The sequence below is a fragment of the Erythrolamprus reginae genome, chromosome 12 (assembly GCF_031021105.1).
Source record: "Erythrolamprus reginae isolate rEryReg1 chromosome 12, rEryReg1.hap1, whole genome shotgun sequence".
Taxonomy (NCBI): Eukaryota; Metazoa; Chordata; class Lepidosauria; order Squamata; family Dipsadidae; genus Erythrolamprus; species Erythrolamprus reginae.
In genome coordinates this window covers 8,119,743-8,133,657 of record NC_091961.1, presented here as the reverse complement: position 1 = coordinate 8,133,657, position 13,915 = coordinate 8,119,743, and the positions used below count along the sequence as shown (strand labels likewise).

The 13,915-nt window shown below is 45.7% G+C and overlaps 1 protein-coding gene across 1 annotated transcript; it reads right to left on the bottom strand.

Moving 5' to 3' along the window:
- Nucleotides 1-1,054: 1,054 nt before the first annotated feature.
- Nucleotides 1,055-12,101, bottom strand: NEFM (neurofilament medium chain). The gene is made up of 3 exons (XM_070765206.1): nucleotides 10,916-12,101; nucleotides 6,214-6,338; nucleotides 1,055-3,482 (listed from the first exon to the last, which is right to left on the bottom strand). Exons 1-3 carry the CDS (start codon nucleotides 12,098-12,100, stop codon nucleotides 1,676-1,678), a joined length of 3,117 nt encoding a protein of 1,038 aa, XP_070621307.1. The 5' UTR covers nucleotide 12,101; the 3' UTR covers nucleotides 1,055-1,675.
- Nucleotides 12,102-13,915: the final 1,814 nt, after the last annotated feature.

The following is a 13,915-nucleotide window of genomic DNA, read 5'->3' as shown; positions in this document are numbered from 1 at the left end:
GAGCGAAAGGGTGGAAGAGAGAGATTTTTTTCCAAACATTTTTTTAGGCGCCCCCCCCCCCCACGCTCAATGTTTCCCCAGGATTTTAAAAATATGAATAATGTGCCGCGGCTCAAAAAAGGTTGGGAAACACTGCTCTAGATCAGTGTTTTTCAACCAGTGTGCTGTGGCACACTAGCGTGCCGCAAGGCATGGTCAGGTGTGCCGCGAAGAAGGAAACTCAGGTTCCGATTTCACAATTTTTTGCTGAAACAGAGAGAGAGAGAGAGAAAGAGAGAGAAAGCAAGAGAAAGAAAAGAGAGAAAGAGAGAGAAAGAGAGACAGAAAGAGAAAGAGAGATAGCAAGAGAGAGAGAAAGAAAGAAAGAAAGAGAGAAAGAGCAAGAGAGGGGAAAGTAGGGAGAGAGAAAGAGAGATGGAGGGAAGGAGGGAGAGGGAAAGATAGCAAGAATAAGAGTAAAAAAGCAAGAGAGAGAGAAAAAGAGAGAAAGCATGAGAGAAAGAGAGAAAGAGAGAGCAAGAGAAAGAAAAGAGAAAGAGAGAGAGCAAGAATAAGAGAAAGAAAGCAAGAGAGAGAGAGAGAAAGAAAGAAAAAGAGAGAGAGAAAAGGAGAGGAAGGGAGAGAAAGAGAGAAATGAGCAAAAAGGGGAGGAAAAAAGAGAAATGAGAAAATGATTGAGACAGAGAATGAGAGGAAAGAGAGAGAAACAAAAGAGAGAGGTGACTCTTGATTTAAAGCATATGATAAAAAGCACCCAAAGAATAGGAGAGAAAAAAACCCTAGCCCTCACCTGTTTTTGGAAATGGTTCAAGATTGTGTATACAGACACACACAAGGGGGGGGGGGAGACAGGGATGGAAAAAGAGAGGAGAGTGTCTTAGGGTGTCATTTTGTGTCATTTTGGTTAGTGGTGTGCCCCAGGATTTTGAAAATATGAATAATGTGCCCCAGCTCAAGAAAGGTTGGGAAACCCTGCTCTAGCTAACCACAGAGGCTACCTAGCTCTTAAAACACTGGACATCATAGAGGAAGCAAAGAGTCGAGCAAACTGATCTCATTTCCAATATGACCTTTATTGAGCACAAACGGCTGTGACTGCTTAACATCAAACAACAAAAGGTTGCATACTGTGCATTGTCGACGTAGGTTCTCTCACGGACAGAAGTCCATCTTAATTGCACCAGTGAGGTAAACATAATGTTAAGTAGCTTAAGGCTAGGAGAATTCAGGGTGTTTTTTTTTTTAATTCGTTATTTTGTTATGGTTTATTTGGCTCAGTTTATTCTTTGCATAATACATCTGAAGACAGTCCCCAGAAGCGTCCGAACAGCAGCTTAGGAAAATTCAGCAACTTCCCCTGGAAGAGTTAACAGCTCATGCATGAATTTTAAAGAAACGAAAAAACCAAAACAGGAATCCCCAAAGTTCTGCTGAGGGAGAGCACCGGGCTTGCATGCATCCCCCTCCCCAACCCCTGGGTATGGCACAGAAATCATAAATATATCAGAAAAAGGAGGGGAAAAATTACAACCAACAGTCCTTTTGGAAAGGCCATGAGAGAACCCGTTCTGCTGAGAAGCCGCCACTTTCATGCATTTATTGTTTGCAGCTGTCGTATGGCTTAACCTTTTGCACCGATCCAAGCTCTTCAAGGAAAGAGGGGAGATGGTTCGTCTTAGTCACCGTTTTCCTTGATTTCTTTGACTACGGCATGGGAAGAAGTCACCTTCTCCACCGTCTTCGTGGACACCAATTTCTCCGCCACGGCATCGCCGTGCTCTTCTGTCTTCTGGGTGACGGTGACAGACTTGGTGATGTAGGTGGTGGTCCCGTCCCCTTCGCTGGTGATCGTCTCGACCTTTTTGGTCACCAGGACTTTCTCGTCGCTCTTCCCCTTCTCCTCCGAGGGGCTCACGTCCAGGCCGTTGGTGATGACGCCTTTGTCCTCTTCTTGCTTGGAGTCATCTCCTTCCTCCCCTTTGTCGTCAACCTCTCCGTTGACTGCTATGTCTTCTTTAGTTGATTCCTTTGAGGTTTTGTCTTTGGATTCTTTTTCTGCACCAACGATGGTTGCCTTAGTGATGGAGATGACCTCTTCCACATCTTTCACTGGGGAGCTTGGCTTTTCAGGAGAAGCGGCCTTCTCTGGAGTCCCTGATTTTTCTGGAGAGGCTGCCTTCTCTGGAGTCCCTGCCTTCTGTGGAGAGGCTGCCTTCTCTGGAGTCCCTGCTTTTTCTGGAGAGGCTGCCTTCTCTGGAGTACCTGGTTTTTCTGGAGAGGCTGCCTTCTCTGGAGTACCTGCTTTTTCTGGAGAAGCTGCCTTCTCTGGAGTCCCTGCTTTTTCTGGAGAGGCTGCCTTCTCTGGAGTACCTGGTTTTTCTGGAGTTCCAGCCTTCTCTGGAGTCCCTGCTTTTTCTGGAGAGGCAGCTTTCTCTGGGGTTCCAGCCTTCTCTGGAGTCCCTGCTTTTTCTGGAGATGCAACCTTCTCTGGAGTCCCTGCTTTTTCTGGAGTCCCTGCTTTCTCTGGAGTCCCTGCTTTCTCTGGAGAAGCTGCCTTCTCTGGAGTCCCTGCTTTTTCTGGAGAAGCTACCTTGTCTGGGGAGGCTGCCTTCTCTGGAGTACCTGGTTTTTCTGGAGTCCCAGCCTTCTCTGGAGTCCCAGCCTTCTCTGGAGTCCCAGCCTTCTCTGGAGTCCCAGCCTTTTGTGGACTGCCTGCTTTTTCTGGAGATCCTTTGTCTGGAGTGCTTGGTTTCTCAGGAGATGCTTCTTTGGCTGGGGATTTGGCTTTCTCCGTTTCTTCTTCCTCCTCTTCTGCTGCCTTGCCCCCTTGATCATCCCCTTCGTCTTCTTTACTTTCTTCCGTCACAGGGGATTTGGGGGGTGATTTGGGAGGAGATGTTTTCACCCTTTCTACCTTCACTGGTGCAATGACTTCTTCTACATCTCCTTCGGCCTCTTCTGCTACTTCAGGTTCAGCTTCCTCAGCTTCTCCTTCACCTGCTTCTTCTTCTTCTTCTTCCTCACCTTCTTCCTTTTCACTTTTTTCTTCTTCTTTTTCTGATCCTTCTTGCGCCTCGTCAGATTTTGCACCTTCTTCCTCTTCCTCTTCTTCTTCTTCTTCTTCTTCCCCTTCTTCTTCCTCTTCTGGGGCTGCAGCTGCAACTTCTGCCTTTTCCTCTGCTATAATCTCCTCTTCTATAACTTCCTCCTCTTTTTCTTCAGCCGCCATAGCTTCTGCAGCCAGTTCTTCAGCCATGGCTTCCAGAGCTTCATCCAGTTCGGTTTTCTCATTCTCTACTTTGGTCTCTTCGATGATCTCTTCTACAAACTTGTGTTGGACCTTCAATTTTGGTGGCTCGGCTTTTGATTTCTGTATTTTGGTAGTTGATATTGTGACGGAAGGTTGCCTATGCGTGAATGTTGGCCCAGCGATGCTTCCAGAAAAGGCACTGAATCTTGTTTCTTCGCCCTCAAGAAGTTTCCTACAGAAATAAGAGGGAGATTGTTAATATGTGTTGCCAACATCTCTAGGCAAAGTACAAGCATGTGTGTGCATATAGCGACCGGTTAGGTCCCACAGAGTTGGCCTTCTCCGGGTCCCGTCGACTAAACAATGTCGTTTAGCAGGACCCAGGAGAAGAGCCTTCTCTGTGGCGGCCCCGACCCTCTGGAACCAGCTCCCCCCGGAGATTAGAACTGCCCCCACTCTCCTTGCCTTTAGTAAAGTTCTTAAGACCCATCTCTGCCGTCAGGCATGGGAGAACTGAGACATCTCCCCCGGGCCTATACAGTTTATACATGGTATGTTTGTGTGTATGCTTGCTTTTAATAATGGGGTTTTTAGTGTTTTTAAATTATTAGATTTGTTCTTACATTGTCTTTGTTATTGTTGTGAGCCGCCCCGAGTCTACGGAGAGGGGCGGCATACAAATCTAATAAGTAAATAAATAAATAGCCCTTAGACTTATATAATGCTTCACAGTGCTTTTACAGCCCTCTCTAAATGGTTTACAGAGTCAGCAGATTGTCTCCAAAAATCTGGTTTCTCATTTTACCGACCTCAGAAGATCGAAAGGCTCAGTCCACCATGAACCGATGAGAATAGAAGCCCTGGCAGTCAGCAGAATTCACCTGCAATACTGCATTCTAACCAATGCGCCACCACTGCTCCATACACCCTCCTGTAAAGGGGCCTCCAACCTTGGCAACTTTAACACTTGTGAACTTCAACTCCCAGTGTTGTGTTCATTTAAAGAAATATAGAAAATTGCTGATTGGTTAAGACGCGGCTAAGTATTGGTTGCCGCCAAAATTAAACGACTGTCAGTTAAAAAGCCCGCGTATAAGGAAGGGTATAAATAAGGCAACGGGTTAGCCGTTGCCATTGTTGGGAGTTGCTTTAGAGAAGAACAGTTGCTTGCTGTGTGTGTTACGAATAAAGATGATTTGAACGAACAAGAAGTCTCCGGTGCAGTGATTTAACAGTGGCGCCAGACTTCCCCAGCCAGCAAAATTCACATCCCAAGTCTCAAAGTTGCCAAGGTTGTGGACCCCGCTCCTGTATACACTCAAAGGACATCTTCGCAAGAAGCTGGAATAGGTTTAAAGTATTATCTCTTTAGTAAAGATTGCAGTGACATCTTACGCTCCTTAATATTCTCTTCTGAATCACTTTGATGATATGAGTGGAAGAGATACAATTGGTTATTAACTTCCAATTCATGTCTTCCTCTCAGTTGCTTCCCTTACATCTGCATCATTTATACCTCCATTTCCCCGATTATGTGTATTTCTGAGAGATCATTCATGAATGCAAAGAGAATCTATTTTAGAAGTACGAAGAATACTAGTATTGTTTTGAAAAACTTTTGCATAGGTTTAAAGAGTGGTTGCATGAGCTGGAATGCAGCTAATGACCGACTGACCAATCTAACTGTTTTAAAATCAGTGACAGTATGCTTAAAAAAACAGCTGAATTGTGCTCTTAACATATATTTTTTTAAAAAATGTGTACTAAAGTAATAATACCTATAGTTATCGCTATTTTCCCCCAGGAACATTTAGCAACTTTGAATGCCAATACAAACGACCACTGGAATGTCTTACCATTGTTTGCAAATAATATTCCATGTACTAAATCAATCTTTTTGTAATTAAATTTGAATCATTAAAATGAAAGGTATAATTTTTAAGAGCAATGTCCTTTGCATACATGCATATTAGTACGTTCTAACACTTTCAAAATAGATCTATGTTGGAAACATTTAAACTCCTCAAGGAAGTTTAAATATTTAGTGTAATGACTTATTGACATAGAATTAAAATATCTTCTGGAATAAAAAACTACAGACATACAGCATTCAGTAGCAGCATCCAACTAACAAAAAAAATTGCTTTATTTATTATCAGATATGAATGTTTACTCTAGATCACAAGGGTCAATTGCACTATTTGGTTGGAAATCTGGGGTCAAAATAGTCTCCTAGATTAGCAATCTCTTGAAGGTTATTTATCTGATATTTGGAAAAATCCCAAATAATCAATAATAATAATAATAATAATAATAATAATAATAATAATAATAATAATAATAATTATTTTTAAAAAGATTAAATGCATTGTCATAATGATAGCTATTATACTAATGTGAAATTAAAAAATGAAAACAAAAAAACTTTGAAAATTAAATTTAATTTTCCTTTCCTAAAGGTGTTTAAAAGATGAAAATGTTCCATTCAGGGCTGCAGCAGGTACATTTTGTAAGCAACAAAATGAGAAAGAAAAAAAAGAATTTTAAGAACCAGCACACAATACTAGTCCTACTGATTTCAAGCAAGGACTGTGTTAATGTGGTAGTTCCATAGCCATAACACTGCCACCCAAATATAAGTTTGGTTGATTTCAGTAGAAAATAATTAATAATTACACTTAGGATAAAGCATACTCCATTGAACATCACTGATGATCTCTTTCAAACCAGGGAATGTTCAATGAAAGGAATTGGGTAGCTTTTTACTACACAGAAAACAGTTACTTAAGAAGCAAAAACCATGATTAGTTGACCAGACATCAATTCAAAGAGTGCTAAAATGCCGGCAAAACCTCCTGCTAGCAATCACAGTGCCTCCTCCATTGCAGTTGAGTTGTGCTGCAGCTAAAAGTGTCTGCAATAAAATTGCCTGTCTGGTTGCATCTGCATTGCGTTCTCAGTACCTGTAGGCAGCAATTTCAATATCCAGAGCCATCTTGACATTGAGGAGGTCTTGGTATTCCCTCAAATGACGGGCCATCTCCCACTTCGTACCTCGCAGCTCATTTTCAAGCTGTTGGATCGTGTCCTGCAACCAAGACAGAGATGGTTCTTGAGGATGGGTACCAAAAATCTCAGGCACATTTGGATAGCGGAGGGGAGGGGGATTTGAAGGAGAAGATAAAGTGGGGAAGATGACAAACTGGAAACAGAGATTAAAAACAACCAGATTGAAAGCAGAATTAAAGGATAATGAATTCAAAATACTATATTCACTAGAATTATTACTCTTAAGAACTAGTGTGTGTATGTGAGTGTGTTTAATAGCATTATAAAAATGGCTAGTGCTGGGATTCTGGAAGCTCAAAGTTAAGCAGCAATAGATTGAGATAAATCTTAGGATGCTATTATTCATTTTAAAAGATCCTTTTAATCAAAGTATCCCTTTGATTAAAAAATGTTTAACAACTATTTCTAAAAACTAAAAGTTATTTTCCAACCTGGCACTCTCTAAATGCTTTGGACTACAATTCCCATCATGTCCTGTAGTTGGCTAAGCTGGCTAAGCAGATGGGAATTAGGTCTGTTGAGGGCTCCAGGCTAAAAAAAAGAAGTCTGAATCTAAAAGTATCAACATTCTGATGGTGATCTGGACTTAGTTTTCTTTGATAAATCATGCCATTTTTTGTGAAAATAAATGTTGATGGTTTGAGAATCATCTCAATTGGGCAGAAAAAGTGCATCTTGAAAAACTATACCTTTTCTAACAATCAAAATGCCTGTAACTTTTTGTACTGTGGATATACACTTCTATGAATCAGCACTGACTTGCCTACTTTAATCCCTGAAGTTTTGTTGGCACAATTTTGGAAGTGGTTTGCCATTGCCTGCCTCCTAGGGCTGAGAGTGAGTAACCGGCCCAAAGTTACCCAGTTCTGCCTAAAGTGCGACTAAACTCAAGGTTTGACGCTCTCTAGCTGGGTGGCTTAACCGCTAGACTAAACTGATGCTCTGCAGCAAAGTACGTAAGATTATTTATGTGCTGCAGCTAAAATGGTTAGCCAAGATGCCTTTTTTAAAAAAAAAACAACCCCAAGTCGGCTTTGATCTGAACAGTGAGAAGTTACTTTTTCTCCCCAATTTTGTTTCAGCCTTCCAAAATGATCTTTATCTAAAAAAATCCCCTGCAACAGCATTTCAATGACAGTAAGAAAAGGTAATTGAGTGAGAAAATGGATAATAGAAACATAGAAGATTACAGAAGAAACATAAAACATATTCAGCAGCAAGCTTTCCCTCTGCTGTTTGCAGTTCAGTTTTAGCAAGGTGGGTGATGCAGCAGAAATAGAAATTATATCCTAATCAAATCCTAACGAATTCAATGCAGGTTAATATTAAGTCTTCCGGACTCATGCGAATACTACGGTACTTAACACAGGAAATCCCAATGAATGTGACATTGGTTTTAAGTTTGTGTTACAAAATACATTTTTGCCATATTAAAAAAAAACCTGGCACTAATATGTTTTGAAATCTTTTGTTCTGCATTGGACGTTGCAGATATACATTCTTTCCATCACTGTTTCTATTATGCACTTCTGCAATGGGCAATTTCCCAGATGCACAGGAGATGACACTGCATCAATTTCTAAAATATCGGTAAAGCCAGATGTTAAACTATCTCCAGCAACGCAGCCTATCTGATTTGCTTGCTGACTGAGGTTTAAAGGATTATATTTCTTTTTGTGATGCTCAATGTCACCCAAGAGGACAGCTTCTATCTGATGCCAGCCAGACAACTTTATGACTTTTGATGCCAGAAAGTTCTGCATTGCAGAACTTCGGGGTGGGTTGGACAGGCTAAGACCGCATTTAGACCGACGGACTTCCTTCCCTGCATTTTCTTTGGATCTTCTTCCTAGAAGTTAATTCAGGGAAAAGTCATTGAGATTTGCAAAGTCTGCTTTCCAAACAACGTGACTGGAGATGATTAACTGGATCTGAAATAAAAAATAGCAGCATGGATTTTTTCCCCCTCTGCTTCGAGATTGGCTGAGCAGGTACACCTTCTCCTGTTCTGCATTGCAGGCAGTTGCCTTCTAAAAGCAAATGTTATTCTTCCAATGCAAACAAAAAAACAAAAAACCCAGCTACTGCACAGCACAATGACTTGTCATTTTCAGGTTGTAATGAGCAGATCTTGCAACTGTCTTGCTAAATTCCTGCTGAGTCATCCGCCTGCGGATGGATTTTTTTTTGGGAAGCAATAAGGAAGATTAACTCTGCCGCTCTAGAAATATTGGGTTGGTTTTTTTTCTACTGCAGGTATGCTTAAAGCAAAACATTACATGCAAATTGTCCCCTCCTATCCTTTTATTCCCCCTCTCATTATTTTACAGCCTCTTTAGGTCTGCAAAAATAAATAAATAAATACAAGAATAAGAGCATTCTTGATTGGTTGCTTATTTCAACTCTTCCTTCCTATAAAACTGTTAATGGAGTTAAACTGCCTCCCTCCTTATAGGACACAGCTATAGGATGGATTTGCAACTCCGACACAGAATTATATTTCATGCCCAGGGATAAAACGTGAAGTATTTATCATTGCTGACAACTTGAAAGAAACCATTCACAAGTGCTTTACTTTTTCTCTTCCCTGACCACAAATGTCCATTTATTTGGATGCTGTTGGAAAGGCAGGTTTGATTGAGCTTATTAGCAATTAAGTAGATCCACTGAACATTATTGAAATGTTCCAATTTATTCTTTTTGCATAGTGAATCTCTCCTATTTTGCCTTTTTAAAACGGATGTGTATCAATATTAGTAACCCTTAGAAAGAAATTGGAACTTGAATCAATGTTCAATGAATTGAATTAATGCCAATTAACACCAGTTCCAAAGCCTTCTCTCCATACATTTTACCTTCTGTGCTAATAAATATTTGGAAATGGGTTGCTGGAACTCTATACAGAACCATTTTTTCCATTCGCCAATCCCCTTTTAGCAGCTGCATTGCTGCGAGAGGAAACTCCAAGAATTACATTTCTTTTTATCCGCAGTCTTCGCCCCCAAGCATCTTCTGATCTAGCACTGAATGTATTTGATGGGTGATCATATTTTTCTCAATTGGTGCCTTTTGGGATGGCCTGAAATAAAATAGGACTTTTTTTTTTTTAAAGGGCTTGTGCACCTCATTTTTGTCATGGGTTTTGAAGTGCCATTTCCCATTCCAATTGTCCCATTCGGAGATACAAGAGCATCTCATCTTGTGACGTGGAGAGGGGCAGCCTAGAAGTCCAATTAATAAAATAAATCAATCTCTGGAGGTGATGTTCTAAATCAAGGGTCCCCATACTTGGCAACTTTAAGACTTGTGGACTTCAATTCCCAGAATTCTCCAGCCAGCTAAGTCCACAAGTCTTAAAGTTGCCAAGTTTGAAGACCTCTGTTCTACATAATACAAGAGCGTCTTCTTCATCCTTGCTCCATTTCCCCCTCCCTTTTGAGGCATCCTTCGAGAATTTGTGCAAGGTTCCCTCTCTCTCTGCACCACTGGCAAGAAATTCCTGGGCTGGCACACTCACACTTCCTATTGGTGAAAACTGCCCCCCCAAAAAACAATAACAACATTGGGAAGAGGCCAGAAAGAATGGCAAAGTAAGAGGCATCTCACCGAAGTCTTGTGACATGTGATCTATTCCCAAAAGAAGACCCAAAAGAGAAATTTTGGCTGGTCACTCCCATTTTATAAATGAACTATAACTTAGGGATTCCACTTGGACTCAAACTGCCAAGCCTCAGACTTGCAATTGGGAGGTGACAAGGGCTGTTCCATTTAGTAGGGGTGGTTGAGGGAGGGAGGGACCTTACCCTCCCCTCCTTGCTTGCCCCACCCAGTTCCATTATGCTGAAAGCTGGCAAAATCCACATTTGACTGCGGCGTTGGGGGGGGGGGTATTCTTGTTCTACCTCCACAGCCTAATGTTAAACCTGAACACACACCCCACTCTTGGAAGAAGTTATCCACCATCCACCCATCCATCCTTTCTGCCATCACCTTTTTAAAACAGAGTTGGAAGGGATCCCCCCAGGTCATCTAGTCCAACCCCCTTCCAAAGCAGGAGACCCTTACATCTGCTTCTATCTAGGATGGAACCCACCACCTCCTGATTGTGAGGCAAGAGCTCCACCTCTAGGCCACAGCTGATGCTTTGAGATGGTCGCAGTTTTAACTTCAACAGGATCCATCTTCTTCTCCTCCAGTTGGCTTGTAGAAGACCAGTGAAGGGCTACCAACATTTTTACTAGCACCCTGTGGGCGTGGCTTATGCAGGACGCCCTGCATTTTCTTTCAACTGGGGTGGAGCTCCATTTTCGCTACCCCACGTCCCCCCCCAATCTGGGCAGTAGCCCACCCCTGGTAGAGACCCACCTGCTTTGTCATTCCCCAGTTCCACTCCCTACTCCACCCCACTCCGCCTTTAATTTTACTCTTCATTCATCCATGGGTAGGAAGTCCCTCCTCCTTCCTTTCACCCCTCCCCCCTTGCGCCAATCCCCAGCGGGGACTACCAGCTCCAAAGAACCGGTTGCAGGAAAACCCTCCCTCTCGCCACCGCCCACCCTCCCGCCTCGAGGTCATCTATCGGAGCCCCGCGCTTACATGGTAAGTGGTGAGGTCCTGGTTGTGGCGATCCTCGATGTCGTTCAGCTGGCGCTCCAGGGACTCCTTGGTGCCGCGGACGGACTCCAGCTCGATGCTCTTGGCCTGGAGCTGCCGCCGGTACTCGGAGATCTCTTCCTTGGCCGAGCGGATGGCATCCTTGTTCTGCTCGGCGGCCTCGCTGAGCTTGGCGTAGCGGCACTTGAACCACTCCTCGGCCTGCACCATGTTCTGGTCGGAGTGGCACTCGAGCTGGGAGCGGATCTCCTTCAGGGCGGCCGAGAGGTCGGTCTTCAGGTAGTCCTTGCGCTCGACGGAGACGTGCGAGGCCTGGATCTGGGCCAGCAGATCGGCCACCTCTTCCTCGTGGTTGCCGCGCAGGAAGGCCACCTCGTCCAGCAGCGACTGCACCTTCTTGTCCAGCTCCACCTTCACCATGGAGGCCTCCTCCATGTCCTTGCGCATGGCGCGGGAGATGGCGTCGGCGTCCTCGTGGAGCCGCGCCTCGTCCTCGAAGCGCTCCTTCAGGCGCTGGATGTCCTCCTCCAGGTGCTCCGAGTCCAGCTGCAGCGCCGCCTTCTCGTGGTTGACCTGCTCCAGGGCCACGCGGAGCTCGCGCAGCTCCTGCTCCAGGGCGACGCCCAGCTGCGAGCGGCCCACCTGCCTCTGGCGCAGGGCGCCCAGCTCGGCTTCCAGCTCCTTGTTCTGCTGCTCAAGCGAGTGGACCTTCTCAATGTAGCCGGCGAAGCGGTCGTTCAGGCCCTGCAGCTGCTCCTTCTCGTTGGAGCGGCTCAGCTTCAGCTCCACCGTCCCGGCACCGGCCGCGCCGCCGGCCCCTCCGCCGCCGTTGAAGAGCGAGGACTGGCTCAGCTCGAGGCTGTCGGTGGAGCTCAGCACCGTCGAGCCGTAGGAAGTCCGCGCCGTCCCCACATTGCGCTTATAAGTGGACGCGGCCGGGCTGGGCGAGCTCCGCGACCAGGATTGAGAGCGGAAGCCGCTCGAAGGCGACACGCTGGCCCGGCTGAAGGTGGTCCGGCTCTCGGTCATCCGCCGGTAAGACGGGTTGCTCAGCGGCTCCAACGCGTAGCTCATCTTGGAAGACTTAGGTTGAGGCGCCTCGGGCGGGTTTTCCCGGCAGCGGACGACTTGGGGCGAGCGGCGCCTTTTTATACCGGAGCCGCACATTGTCTCGGGAGGGGGCGGGCCGGCCGGCATCGCGCGTGCCGGGGTGGGAGGGGCCTCGGAGCCCCGCCCTTCCAGGCCAAGCCACACCCCTCCCCTCGCTTTCTTCCCGGCCAAGAATTTCAGCCTCCGTTCCAGAGAACCATGTCTGTCCCATTCAAATAAGCCTCTTTCTCCCCTCCTCCCCCCGCACCTCCCTTCGGCCTGTATTTTCTCTTTCCTCCTTGCATCCCTGGGACGGCGCTTAAAGCTTTAATCCGCAGTGCAATACTTTAAGGGGCGTGCATAAGCACACCAGTGTGCCTACCATCCCTAGCCTACTATTCTGTGGTCTTCTATCATTACTTTTCATCATTACTTTTCTAATGTTTTATTTATACAAGTTGCCATCCTATAATTGTTTGACAAATAAAAAAATAAAATAAAATAGGAAATCGCCTTCCTTCCAAAGTTTCGTGGCTTTACGCTTCTAAGCATGCGCGGGACTGCATTGATAACCAAGTCTTCATTGTTCATCCCTCTCTACCCATTGCTTTTATTATCACTATTATTATCCTCCTTGGTTAATTTTTGTTATGCTTTTTTCCTTGAGTCTTCCTCTGCCTTTCACCTTCTCCCCGCCCCTCTCACTTTCTGCCCGACCAAGAATTTCAACTCCCGTTCCAGAGAACCACGTCGGACCCATTCAAATAAGCCTCTTTCTTATATGGCCTGTACTATTTTCTCTTTCCTCTTTGCATCTCCTGAACGGCCCTTAAAGCTTTAATCCGCAGTGGGATGCGAAGTCCCCTTCCTTCCAAAGTTTCCTGCCTTTACGCTTTATGGTTCTAAGCATGTACGGCAGTGCGTGGATAACCGAGTCTTCCTTTTTCATCCTTCTCTTCCCGATGCGTTTATTATCACTAGTATTATCCCCAGAGATGGGTTGCTAAGGTGGAAGGGTGACGTGTTCTCCCCCCCCCCGCCGTGGCTCTGAGGGCTAGCGGAGTCCAGCGCAATGGTGTTACTGCACCTGGACAGGCGTGTCTGCGCGCGATTTCTCCACTTGCCCAGGTGCAGTAGCAGAACTGCGCTGGACTCCGCTAGCCCTCAGAGCCACGGGGGCGAGCATACGTCACCCTTCCACCTTTGCAGCCCACCTATGCCTTGTCCTTGGGCCTTCCTCTGCCTTTCACTTTCTCCCCGCCCCCCTCTCGCTTTCCCGTAGACGCCGCAGCTGCGGCGGAGCTCTTAATGGAGCAAGCCGGCCCAGTTCTGTCGCTGCCTTTCTCCTCCTCCCCCCCAACGCTCCGGAGGTGGCGGGATGGAGAGGGCGGTGGCGGGATGGGGGGGAGTCGCTGCGGCTGTTGGAAAAAACTCCTCCCGAGGAGAACGTTCCGGCAAGCGGGCCTTGGGCTTAGGTTTGGGGGAAAGGGACGAGTTCAGGTAAGGCGCGGTGTGTGTGTGTATCACTTGGGGCAGCCATGGCTCGTTTCAGCACCAAGGCCAGCTCCGCAGAAGCAAGGGTTGCCCGTCAGCCGGTAGAAAACCGGAAAGTCAACCAGTCTTCGCGTGTCTATGGTGCGTGGGAAAAGGCGTGATTCGGGGCCTCTGGACAGGAGGTCCGAGCAAAAGAGACACTCCTGCGAGTACCTGCATGCCTGGAGTTACTTTTCCATCTGCAATGCAGAGAGAGCTTCAGAGGTAGCGGGGGACAGGAACCTTCTGAGTCCCAGTTAAGGTCCTTTTCTCCCCTTGAACCCCATCTTTAAAAAAAAACAAACTTTAAAAATAATATCCCGGACAGTAAAAAAGTGTTGAATTTCAAGGACTTGACAT

Excerpts from the sequence above, each read along its gene's own strand:
- NEFM (XM_070765206.1), bottom strand. The coding sequence starts at position 12,100 with ATGTGCGGCTCCGGTATAAAAAGGCGCCGCTCGCCCCAAGTCGTCCGC. Across the intron at positions 6,339-10,915 it reads AGGACCTCACCACTTACCAT|GACACGATCCAACAGCTTGA; the intron begins GTAAGCGCGGGG and ends TCTTGGTTGCAG. Across the intron at positions 3,483-6,213 it reads ATTGAAATTGCTGCCTACAG|GAAACTTCTTGAGGGCGAAG; the intron begins GTACTGAGAACG and ends TTATTTCTGTAG.